This window comes from Pteronotus mesoamericanus, unplaced genomic scaffold, assembly GCF_021234165.1.
Source record: "Pteronotus mesoamericanus isolate MK-2021 breed Mesoamerican mustached bat unplaced genomic scaffold, CSHL_Meso_final contig_73, whole genome shotgun sequence".
Taxonomy (NCBI): Eukaryota; Metazoa; Chordata; class Mammalia; order Chiroptera; family Mormoopidae; genus Pteronotus; species Pteronotus mesoamericanus.
Genome location: NW_026555245.1, coordinates 13,436,726 through 13,450,406, shown reverse-complemented (window position 1 = coordinate 13,450,406; position 13,681 = coordinate 13,436,726). Strand labels below are relative to the sequence as shown.

The 13,681-nt window shown below is 33.8% G+C and overlaps 1 protein-coding gene across 1 annotated transcript in view; it reads left to right on the top strand.

Annotated features, from left to right (window-relative positions):
* Positions 1–458: 458 nt before the first annotated feature.
* Positions 459–13,681, top strand: part of TMC1 (transmembrane channel like 1) — a 100,869-nt gene continuing 87,646 nt past the window's right edge. The window contains exons 1-3 of the mRNA XM_054583307.1: positions 459–504; positions 3,696–3,867; positions 11,752–11,880. Of these exons, the coding sequence (XP_054439282.1) occupies positions 3,743–3,867; positions 11,752–11,880 (254 nt within the window). The 5' untranslated portion in view covers positions 459–504; positions 3,696–3,742. The remainder of the gene's footprint in view (positions 505–3,695; positions 3,868–11,751; positions 11,881–13,681) is intronic.

The window sequence follows — 13,681 nt, the reverse complement described above, 5'->3', positions numbered from 1 at the left end:
GAGAGGCTCTTTGATGTTGGTTAGTTGGTTAGAATGAAATATTCTTTATTTTAATAAGTTAATTTGGTTATAATAACTAAATTGTGCGTGTAGATATAGCTTTACTAAAAATTCAGTTATCATAGAATGAAATAATTCAACAAATCCCAAGTCTACTTATTGTAATACAAATCTATTTTGGTTGAAGTTATTTTAAATTGAGCTGATAGGCTTATAATTGATATATTTTGCAAATCCTCAGACAATGAAGCAGAGAAGTGTTTGCACAACACCGTATTAGAAGCTGGAGCTGTGGATCTTTAATAAACAATGCTCTTTTAGACAAGTTTGCTGAAAAATGTTTTTATTAACTGCACAAAAGAACTTTATTAAGAAAATAATATCAGTTAAAAAGAGTTACTGACAATCATACCATCATTAAATGAGTCACTATGTTTTTTCTTCCTTCAACAGTAGAAATCCAAGTGGAGGAAAACGAAGATGATGATACTGAGGAAAGTTCAAGTAAGTGGGGATAGACCAGCTGGGATGTGTTTCCTGTGGAAGAGCAGTGAGTTCAGGAGATTCGTTCTCTCATCTTGTGGTGTTATGCTACAATATGTGAGCACAGGAACACGTGTGGATGACTTCTGATGGTCTCACAAGGGAGATCAAGTCCAGCAAGTAGACTCTCCACTCTGGATTCATTCAATTGGCATACATACATGCCACCCAAATTATAAGTTACTCATGATAAAGTAGTTGGTAGTCTAGAAAAATTTGCTTTTTTATTTCTGTACTGTTTTCCCTGTTAAATTCTTCATCCTAAAATTTTTTCTCTAAAGCTGAATCTATTACAATGGAACAGATTGACCATTTTGACTAAACTGATTAGGTAGTTCAATTAAAGTAAATAAGTTCTTTTGAACTGAATTCATCGATACTTTGTCCAAATTGCTCTGTTGTTTTTATTTTGTGTATGTTCAACTCAAGAGCCTAGATTGAAAACCCTTTCCAGTCACACAGATCACTGATGGCTGAAACATGAGGAAAATGATTATGTGAGCAAAAGCTTCAAATTTACCAAAACTGAAAGAAAAAGCAGCATCTCAAGAAAAGTTACATTACAGGATACAGCAACACCATTGATTTAATAACTTGAGTGCAATATAACCACCAGTGAATGTTCACGATACCAATTGTCTTCATTAATTTGATGTATCCTGTGTGAAAACAGCCCAGAATCTCACAAAGATTCTGGATACTGTGGCTTAAATGCTGTAGAGGTGGAAAAATAATTTTCCTTCTACCCTTCCGAGACCCTTGTAATATAAGATAGTCTAACAAGAGAAAAAACAAACGAGTTTATGAACACATATAGCTTACGTATATATGGGAGATAGCCAGGAAAAATAAGTAACTCTCTGATGTGGTTTAGAATTTGGACTTAAGTATCATCTTAATAGGGAAAAGGAAGGGGGATATAGGCCTCTTAAGAGAGAATAAATGATTTTTAGGAAAGATGAATGGGTCTTTAAAAGAATAGATGTGCACTATGATAGTTAGTGACAAAGTTTGTCTGAATGTAGTGTCTACTTCTAGTCTTCAGTCCTATGATGTGCACCTTCCCTGGGGATGAAACTCCGGGCAGGAGATTTATGACAATTGAATTCTTGTTGGAGGATATGTCATGAGGCAGATAAGAGGAGTTCAGAGAAAGCCTCTTCCTGAATTTGCTATATTTCAACTGTCTACTGTTCGAAGTAATCAATATATCAACGTGGCGTATTTTGGGGTGGTATATTTTGCACTCCAACAGTCATATTTTGAGGCAGCATATTCTGCCTCTTAAATACTGACTCAAGCCCATTCCAAAAGGTAACATTATATACAAATCTGCACTTATTGGGCAACTGCAAACATTTTTTTTTAAAGAATTTGAACATTTGGAAACAAGTTAAAGCATTAAAAACTGCCTTTTTATTCCTAAGTGGTAAAAAGATAAATCTAATCACGCACTTTCATCCATGGTAAAACTCTCCAAGTTTAATAGTTTATTTTTAATACAAATATACTAAAATGCAGTGGCTGCTTGAGTTCTTGAGTTATATTGAGGGAAATTATTTATCAATCCCTATCAAGCTTTGTTCTTTCTATAAGTCATAAGTGACTAATGTGCCTAATTAAGGCTGGGTTAATTTTCAGAATGCCAGAATGGACAGATAACACATAACATTTGCCACAATATTTAACCAGTGGAAACTCGTTCTTGGTTTTGATAACAGAGTAGTTTTCTAAATGTAATTAGTAAAGCTGTCTTCCTGTTTCCCTCTGCTAGCCAAACTTTAGTACTCTAGGCAATGATTTGAAATATTGATTAAAAAAAGTTTCAATAAGTAATGTTGAAAGATAAAATACATATACAAAAATGAACATTTAACTAATGAATGAGCAATCTGGTGAGGCATTACAACCAGTTCAAAGGCAAATCTATAGAAGATATATATTTGTGGATCAGGAATTTTGAAATGATGTGCAAATGGAGACATAACGTGTGTGTGTGTGTGTGTGTGTGTGTTTTGGTGGGGAAGGATCATTTTTCTACTAAACAGAGTTTATTTGTGTGTTGACAAATAAGAATTATTATACATTGCCATGTAGTTATCTATAATTTAGAGAGTTACAAAACAGCTCTCAAGAATCCATATCAGATAACACAGAAGGGTATGCTGCAGACAATTTATAATTTTCTATTGAAGTACTTTTTTTCCTTATATAGTTTCTACATGAGATAATGATAAGTATGAGCAACATTTGATTTTTATAGTAGTTTATTCTACTTTAGAATCAACTTAAGAATATCAGAATTTTAAAAAGATGAAAATGAAGTAGGATTGTACACAATTGTGAAGGAAGGAACTGATTTCTCTTTCTGTTTTTTACTTGGAAGCTTCCTAAGAAGTTATGAACAAATGAGGCATTATTAGTTGATGAAAAAAATAAAATATCATTTTTTCAGTTTTATATTATATTTATATTTATAAATTATTTCTATTTATAAGAATGGAATGGTCAAGCAATGGTATTTACTATCAATTTCATTTGAGAAAGGAAAAGAACTATTTAGGAAAAAGAACAAAATATTTCAAATCAAGAATGAGGATAATATGAATTGGAAGAAATCTCAAAGGCTAAATTAATACCTTCAAAATTATTCTAGTTTGTAGCCTTTCCTTGTCATTCCTGTCCTTTGTTCTAAGATAGAAGTTGTAGTAAATACATAGTAGGTAATCAACCAACCCTTATGCTTTGGATTGGTAATCTCTAAACTTGTTCTTAGAGGTCATTGTGTGATATTGAACTCCAAGTTACCTAGTTATCCAAATAAATGAAGACTAGAATTCTAAAGATTATTAAAATTTATGGCTCCACATTCACATATTTCAGTAGATGAACCACAAAAGAAATGAGGATCTAGATAAATGTATTTAAGTGGCAGGCTATGAAATATATATATATTCCTTGTCCTAGGAAATAAATAAATAAATAAATATTTTATATATATATATGGCATGGTACATCTTATTGTGGTGTGGAAAATTGCTGGATTGTGGTTTCAGATATGTGACGATGTAATCAAAAAGTAAGAATACACTTGGTAGCAGAAAAGAGTACTTTCTGATATTGCTCACTGAGGCATTAACTGCTGTGTTTAGGTGAGGAGGAAGAGGAAGAGGAGGATAAGTTACCTCGAAGAGAGAGCATGAGACCTAAGAGGAAACGGAACAGAGATGTTATTAGTGAGGATGACCCACCACCTGAACCAGAGGATGAAGAAACAAAGAAGGCCAGAGAAAAAGAGAGGAAGAAGAAGTTGAGGAGAGGAGCGTAAGTTAGTTCTCACCTATAACTGAAATTGATATTCATTCAAAAGCACCTAATGCTAAAACCATTCCTTTAGATGTTCTTTGACTTTGAGATTGGTAATTAAAACTATTTTTTAGAAAGACAGGCTTAATCTGATGCTGCCATTATTAGTTAAAAATATTTTAATATTAAAATAGAGTTTACAAATGAATGTGTATTAAAAATGGCCTTAGTGAGCCCTGCCTGGTGTGGCTCAGTGGATTGAATGCCAGCCTGTGAACTGAAAGTCACCGATTTGATTCTCAGTCAGGGCATGTTCCTGGGTTGCAGGCCAGGTCCCCAGTTGCGGGCCTGAGAGAGGCAACCTGTCACTGTATCTCTTATACATTGGTGTTTCTCTCCTTCTCTTTCTCCCTCAGTTCCCCTATCTCTAAAAATAAATAAATAAATAAAATCTTTTAAAAAATGATATGAGAAATTCCCTTATGAGAGATTTAAATTCCCATAGTTATTAACATATATAATTAAATGTTTTTTAAGTTATCCCATTAATTGTGTGCATCACTATTGAAATGGAAAACTCCTACACAATGAGCTCAAATCTCTTTATTTTCCTGAGCAGGGGTTGGAAAACTATGGCTAATTTCAGCCCAAGAGCTAAGAATGGTTCCTATAGTTTTAAAGGGCTATTAATAAAAAAAAAAAAGACAAATATGGGACAGAGCTGTATGTAGTAGTCAAAGCCTAAAATATTAACTATCTGTCCCTTTACAGAAAAAAAATATATTTATAGGCCCCTGTTGCAGAAGATTGGAACTGTCATTTCCTATTTAATACATCTTTTAATTTTTAGTTCCAGCAGGCCAACATTTTACTTAGTACTAACTTTGTGTAGAATAATATATTAAATGGAGTTTAGGGAAAATCCAAGAAAATAATTTTCTGGTCTTCACTTTCCAGAAATTTGTAGATAGATTGGGAAAGCGTGCATGTAAAACAAATCTAATGATAGAAATCCCACACCTCTTGGAAAGGATTTAAGTGAATAGCCAACCTACTCTTACCAATCCCAGGTGGTAGGGCCATGGAATCAGCACAAGGTGATGAGACCTCTTCCCAAACACTCCTAGGACTTTAAGGGATGAGAAACTTTCTAAGATATCCTTCCAAGATGACACTATATAGTGTTCAATAATTAGCTATTGCTTTCCTCCTCATAAATAATTGTGACTAAATATAACTGTATGAAAATTTTTATCAAGAAGTTTCATATTAATACAGTGGTTCTTTTTAAAATAAAAGAGTAATCCTCCTTTACTATATTTTTATTAATTTATGTTTTAAATCTTCTCCCTCCTCTTCTTACACCTCCTCCTCCTTTTTTTCCCTTCTCCTCCTTCCCAAGCTCCTCCTTTTTCTTCTTTCTTTGATAACCACAATACTACCTGTTTTACATTTTGACTGGCATTTAAAAAATTTGTATCTTTTTAAAAGTACCTTTATGCTTTCTTCTTTTAAAAAACAAATAGCAACATGTTTTTAAGTTCCATGTCTTATTATTTATTAATTATTAATATTTCCTATTAGCAAAGCTTATGTATCTGACAGTAGTATTTCACTGAGAAAACATCACCAAAAATAGGCATGGCACAGGTTGTATTCTAGAATTTGCCCTTCTTCTCTACCTATGAGAGGTCTTTTAAAAAAAGTGAATTGGGTCCTCACTGGTGTGGCTCAGCAGGTTGGATATCATCTTGCAAATGGAAAGGTCACCAGTTCAATTCCCAGGCAGGGCATGTGCCTGAGTTGCAGGCCAGGTCCCCTGTTGGGGGCATGTGAGAGGCAGCTGATCAATGTTTATTTAGTACATGGACATTCTCTCCCTCCCTATCTCCCTCCCTTCCCCTCTCTCTAAAAAATGAATAAATAAAATCTTTCAAAAAGTAAAAATAAATAAATGAGTTGGGTAGGAATTTCTTTCTTCTCCTAAGGTCCTTAAGGTCCTCATGTCAACTGCTCAGCCTCTAGGCATTGGATGATATGAATCGGCCAGGTGTAGGCCCCTGATGCCTGCGAAAATCTTGTCCCTTTGGCAGTGCTGGTCTTTAGCTGGTCCCACTCTCATCCTGATTCTGAGAAACCCACAAGCTCCCCTGCCTCCATACCTGCCCAGTCCTCCATCTAGCCAAACCTGGCTAAAATGATCTTTGTCTTCATAGGTTTTGCAAATTATATTATTGCTGTCACAATTTGTGCAACTATTCTAAATAGTATCATAAATTATTTGGGATGATTGAGAGTTCTGATCTCTGTGTAAAGATCCATTTTATATTATTTATTTTGAAGATAAGCATTTTTTTAAAGGGAAAATACTAACAAATTTTGAGAAAGATTAGTAGGCAAATCAGAGCACATTTATTTAGGTTAATTAATTCATAGTCTTTTAAAATTAAAATGTTTCTAGGGAATTTCCCTGTGCTGACAAAACATTTGATACCAACTAAAACCAAAGCTATAATGCTATCTTTGGAGAGAGTTAAAAAACATTGCCTTGTTAGACATTTTGGAGTTATTTCTAATAATATTACAGACTTCTCATGACCCAGTTTAAGTGAATAAATAATATGTTCATAGCAGTGAGAAATTCAGCACACTATGCTTCCTTTTTTCCTAACAACTGCTATTTAAATAAATCAAACCTAAGAATGAAAATCATTCTTGCACAAATTAGCTCTAAATTTTGGGAAAAGAAGCATGTCTGTGTTATATCCTTTTGATATGATTAGCACTTTCTTTGGTTCCTAGAAAAATAGTTTCCCTGTAATACTGGTGAGTTTTAATTACCTACATATTTGAAGGTAACTTATCCAACAACCACTATACCTTATAGCATGGCATGATCCACCTGCAGCAATCAACAATTAGCAATAAAGACTTTAAAAATGTACCAGCTTTGGATCATTGAGTGTAGGAATGAATGTCTTTCCATACCATACTTACCTTGGAAGACATTGTTATATTTTAGTATACTTCAAGCACTGGGTTAATAATAGTAACCCTATCCAGAAAAATTCTGTATATAAACATTTATTCAATATATATTTATCCTGCTCTACTTCTGTGGAAGATAATTTGCTAATGTCTTTGGTATACATGGACTATGAATATGCAATTGCTTGCGTTCTCTATCAGTTCATAATATAGGTAAGGGAGAGACCACTCAGATACAAATTATTATAAAACAATAAAGTATAATTCTTCACAGAAGAAGTGATTTGGCATATTGGAGAAAACTATTCTCGTAGGGATAAACAGGAAAAAATTGTTTTAAAACATTTATTATGATTTTGGAAGGAATCATAAAATTTGGATAGGTTAAATATATAAAGTACTGGGTTTAAGATAGAAGGAAATCATATAGTATTAGGAAGATTTCCATTATGTGCTATCTAAAAATTTACATAAAGAAATAAGTTTTAGTTACATAGTAAATCTACATATTAAATAGATCATTCTTTCATTCTTAATGATGCTAGGTTACATTAGATACTGTTTTATGTAAGATTCTTAATAGGTGCTCAGCAATATAAAATTTTAAGGTATGTAAATGTAAATATCATGAATTGGAAGAATGGGAAAGTTAGACTTAAAATATCAAGCAATTGAATTATTAGTCTTAAATTCTTTTTTGTTTTCTAACTGAATCCATTCTCGACAGTGTCTTAACATATTTTTTTTCTTTTTGATAGTCTCCATAAAGATTTCAGTAAAAAATTATCTATATAGTTTAAATTTAGTCTATGTAGACATGGCAACAATTTTTTTGAGTAATTTTCAGTGAGGCAATCATTTTTACTAAAATGTATTTTCCCCCTAGGACAAATCAACACACATATTATTCTAATTGGCAAATTAAAAGAAACACACTGTGACTACAGATGTATTAAAAAAAAACCCTCAAGCATTTTATGTCACCATAAGATTCCACCAAGAAACTACTAGAATTGATCAATGAATTCAGCTAAGTAGCAGGATATAAAATTAATATTTAGAAATCAGTTGTATTTTTATATTCCAATAATAAATTAACAGAAAGGGAAATTAAGAAAACAATCTCATTCACAATTGCTTCAAAAAAGAATAAAATAGCTAGTGATAAACATAACCAAGGATGTAGAAGACCCATACTTGGAAAATTCTAAGACACTGAAGAAAGAAATTGAAGAAGCTACAAATAAGTGGAAACACATACCAAGTTTATGGATATGATGAATTAACATTAAAATGTCATCCCACCCAAAGCAATCTATAGATTCAATGCAATTCTTATCAAGATTCCAATGACACATTTCATAGAACTAAAACAAATATTTCAAAAATTTGTATGGAACCACAGAAGGCCCAGCCATAGCAATAGCAATCCTGAAAAAGAACAAAGTTGGAGGAATCATGCTATCTAATATTAAACTATACTAGGCCATAGTAATCAAAACAGCCTGGTACTGACATAAAAACAGACACATAGATCAATGAAACAGAATAGAGAGCCCAGAAATAAACCCACACCTTTATTGTCAATATTCAACAGAGGAAGCAAGCACAAATGAGGGGTAAAGATAGTTTATTCAGTAAGTGGTGTTGGGAAAATTGGACAGATAATTGCAGAAAAATGAAATTAGACCACCTTCTTAAACCACACACAAGAATAAATTCAAAATGGATCAATATTGCCCTGGCTGATGTGGCTCAGTGGATTGAGTGACACTGTGAACCAAAGTGTTGCTGGTTCAATTCCCAGTCAGGGCACATGCCTGGGTTGCAGGCCAGGTCCCCAGTAGGGAGTGTGTGAGAGGCAACCACACATTGATGTTTCTCTCCCTTTCTTTCTCCCTCCTTTCCCCTCTCCCTAAAAGTAAATAAATAAAATCTTTAAAAAATGCTTAAATGTTAGACCTGAAACCATAAAAATCATAGAAGAAAATGTAGGCAGCAAAATCTTGGATGTTGCTTATAGCAATTTTTTATTGGATATATCTTCCCAGGCAAGGGAGTCAAAAGAAAAAAATAAACAAATGGGACTACATCAAAATAAAAACATTTTGAAGGGAAAGAGGTGGGGGGGAGGCAGAGACAAATGTATTTAAAAAGTAAATAAATAAAAAAAAATAAAAAAAATAAAAGTATATACAAAGAAAAAAAACATTTTGCACATCAAAGGAAATCATCAACAAAATAAAAAGACAATCTACAGAATGGGAGAACATATTTGCCGATACATCTGAAAGGGATTAATATCCAAAATTTATAAAGTATTTACAAAACTCGACACCAACAAAAATAGAAACAAATTAAAACATGGGCAAAGGACTTGAATAGACACTTCTCCAAAGAGGATATACAGGTGGCCAATAGACACATGAAAAGGTGCTCAACATCACTAATCATCAGAGAAATGCAAATTAAAACTGCAACGAAATACCGTCTTACACCCATCAGAATGGCTATCATCAGTAAACCTAAAAACAACAAGTGGTGGTGAGGATGTGGAGAAAAGGGAACCCTTTCGCATTGCTTGTGGGAATGCAAACTGGTGCAGCCACTGTGGAAAGCAGTATGGAGATACCTCAAAACATTAAAAATGCATCTGCCTTTTGACCCAGCAATCCCACTTCTGGGAATATATCTGAAACACTAACTCAAAAGAACATTAACACCCCTATGTTCATTGCAGCATTATTTACAATCACCAAGATATGGAAGCAACCCAAGTGTCCATCAGTAGATGAGTAGATGAAACAACTAGGGGACATTTACACAATGGAATTCTACTTGGCTGTAAAAAAGAAGAAAATTTTACCCTTTGTAACAGCATGAATGGACATGGAGAACATTATGCTAAGTGAAATAAGCCAGCCAGAGAAAGACAAATACCATGTGATTTCACTCACATGTGGAATCTAATGAACAAGCTGAACTAATAAGCAAAACAGAGACAGACTTGTAGATGGAGAACAGATGACAGCTAGTTGGTGGTGGGAGGGAGATTAGAAGGTGGAGAGACTAAGCAAAAAATAAAAAGGACTCATCAACATGGACAACAGGGTGTTGATGGCTGGGGGTAGTGGAGTATAAGGGGACTAAATTGTAATGGAAAAAATATAATAAAGATTATATATTTAAAAAAATGATTTTATATAATAAATATCAAGTAATTAAAACAGAAACAACCTAATGGTGACCAGAGTTGTATTTTAGCAAAGTATACTTTTATAGTTCTCTTGAGTCAGGAGTACTATTCTAAGCAAAAATATCTGAATTGGTCAAAAGCCAAACTGTCGACAGGACATATTATTCAATATTCTGGAGGTTTAACATGAATTTTTGTTTCAGCAATCATGATATTATTAAACCTATGGATTGGTGAGAAAGGAAGGAGGTTGCAAAGTCATTTAATAGGGTGGGCTATAAAACTATGACTATATCCTCTTGTTCCTCACCTGCAATTTTCAAAAACAGCTTTTGCCATATTCTTAGTATGTTTAGTCATAAACTTAGTGAACAACAAAACATATTTCTGACTAACTCTGAGTCAGATCACAATGTCAGTGGAGTCTAGTTAGTAGAAAAAAATTTCAACAATTAATTGAACCAAGAGCATTTAACCAAGGAACTGCTTAATAAATAATAAATAACTGTTAACCAGGTTACTGGAAAAGTGAAAAGAGAACACTAAGGTATCATGGTGATAGCAATTTTAGGAAACAGCTGCCACCCAAGGGCTAGAGGAATAATGGAAAGATATTGAAATTAAAACTTAGAAGCATGGAGAAGGGACCTACCGAGTTGAAACCACTGCAGAAGGGATGATGCTCAGGTGATAAAACTCTTTCTGCTAGCTCTGGAAAAACTGGCAAACTAGAGTCCTCTGTAGTTGTGGAATGCCCTGAAGCTCCTGGGTGAGGAAGCATTGCTAAGGAGGAAGCAAGAAGCAAACAAAACCAAAGGGAAAACCACGTGCCTTCTTTGTATCAACCTGTTGACAATCTAATTTTGAGCCAGCTAACAAAACAAAAATGTGCCCTAGAATCTCAGCCCCAGCATTGCAATATTAAATATAAAAAAGTGAGTTTGAACTTGAGTGACAAAGCTTAATAACTGAAACAATGTTACCAAAAAAAAATTATCTCTACAATGTAGCATTACATTCCTTGATTTAAAATTATATTGCTCATGTTTTCATTTTATTTTCTTTGAGTTCTGTCCCCTGTAATATTTTTGCAATACTAGGAACACAGAAGAGAAAAGACATATCTTATTTGCTCAGTAAGAAACTAAATTCCCTGGAAGGCTCTTCAAAGGATTTACTTCCACCAAATATAATTCGAGTTAAATTTTATCAATTGAAGTTGTGAGCTTAATTAAAAGATTAAGTTAGCTTTGAGAAATACATTTTTTTTCCTATTTCAATTTTTCTCTCTTTTTCTTGAGTCAGAGCTAACTTAAAAAGTTTAAGGGTACTTCAAAGACATCTTCACCTCTAATTTACTATCCTTACTGAAAAATGAAGTTTAAAACTGAAATGTAGAATTGGCAGGGGGAAGCGTACAAGAGAACAAAGGAGAAAGAAAATAGTCTTGATAGATCTGTAACTCTTCTGGGAGTTCGTGGACTGTATGTGTAAGAACAGCTTAGTTTCAGGACATCAGAGTGTAAATACTATTCTTTAAAGTTATAATAATCTCAGAAATCCTGAGTCTGTGTTCAGGTCCAAGCTCCAATGCTTATGGATCTCAGCACCCATGATGTACTGCCATGCTGGTACATGACTGAGTGTCTGACATAATTTTTCTTTAAGTCTGGAAGTCAAATAAAACATAATTTTTTGTGTTTCTTTTTCTTTTAAAGGGACGAAGATGATGAAATTGATGAAGCGGAATTGGAGAGATTGAAGGCTGAGTTAGATGAGCAAAGACAAATGATTGCTAATGTCAAATGCAAGCCTTGGAAAATGGAGAAGAAAATTGAAGTTCTCAGGTATGATGCTACTTTTCCTGATTAGAAATGATGCTACTTTTCCTAATTGGAAATGCTTTCCTTGATGCCGATCTCCTAAATCCTGTGTATGTTACCTGTATTTAACATATAACATCATATACAATACTCATTTTATTATATATAATGTTCATGGTCACATATATATATATCTTTATATCTCTATCTATATAATAGGCCATGTACTATATATATATATATATATATATATATATATATATCACCTTTGACTATTTTTTTCTTGAACTAAGAGTTTCCTTAGTTTAATATATTTAATATTATCCCTCTTAAAAAGATATATTTGAATTTTACAAGTTTGTGTGAATTGAACACTCTTGTTTCTCTACAGAGTCCCAGCCTCAAATGATATTTTCATGTGACAGCTCTCTTTAAAGTTCAGGAAGGATGGTAAGCCAACAGAACAGTAAATACTATTCTAATTACAGGTTATGTTAATAACCTGATTACATGTCAGTGACTCAGTTTTACTCCTGTGTTGAGTACTGATGAGGGTACAAACACACTCAGAGGCACACAGATTTATAATCTTATGATATGAAGAGTCAAATGATTATCCCTTTCTGGAGGACAGAAATGAATTTATCTCTGAGGATCACATTATACTTCCTTGCCATGGTGGTTGAGGGAAGCAGGACATGAACAAAGAGAATGTGTCTGTGATAATAGTCATGTTTGCTTGAAAGTTCATGCTACAAATTGCATTTTCCAACACAACCATTTTTAAAAATAGTGCATTTGGTGCATTTCCAAAGCTGTACCTCCTTAAGTTTATTTAACTTATCATATTAAATATTATAGTATAAATGTAATAATGTGAAAACTGTAGTATTATTGACTGTGGTGATGAAAGGAGAACTTAAGTAGCTACAAGTAGCTACACTTCTAGTCTTGGCTCTGAGAAATCTTGTGTGTCATTTAGGAAATTGCTTCACTAACCTCCTTTCCTAGATCTAGTCTGTGAGGTGGGAACCAAGTCACCATTTATAATAGTATTGTTTTGTTTTATAGAGTAAGGTTTCCCAAGTTTCACACAATGGTTTTCCAAGTACAGTTTTACATTGCACAGTTGTTGCTGGGAACCCTCATGTATGTGCATGTACACACCTGCCATGAAGGAAGGCAAAGGAAAGCAGCATTCTTGGTTCCACGGACCTAGTCATGTGTGTGCATGTGCATATGCACATGCAAGCGTGTGCACATGTGCACTTGTGTATATGAAAACTTTTTCATTCAATGATGTGATAATGATGCTAAATGTTAACTTTAAAAATATCCTTACTTGGTGTTGGGGGAAACCCCTAAAATTGAAATTCAGGATTGATTCTGAAAACTGACATGTAGCCTTATTCAAATTCATAAGAGCTTTATAAGAGAAAGTTACATTCATGGACAAAGCAACTGCTTGCTCCCAGTGTTGGCCTGTGGGAAGAATCACACACACCCTCCCAGGAGAGCGTCTCTTTTTTATAGGGGTTTAATGGTAAAACCATATGGTAGGTAGTCATGTAGACCACCAGAAAGAGCATTGCATTTCTAAGTTAACAGATAGCATCAGGCAGTTACCCACACTCTACACACTCATCAACCTCCTTTCTAGGGCCATGATATTTATCTCTGGGTACATTAGGGGCTTTCTGGGTAATCAGCCAAGCCTGAGGCTACAGAGAGTTAAACAGCCACAGAAGGTTAAACAGAGTCCAACATTTCCCAGACTACTTTACTGCTAGAACAATATCGCATTTCTGGCTTCCCCTACACTTGG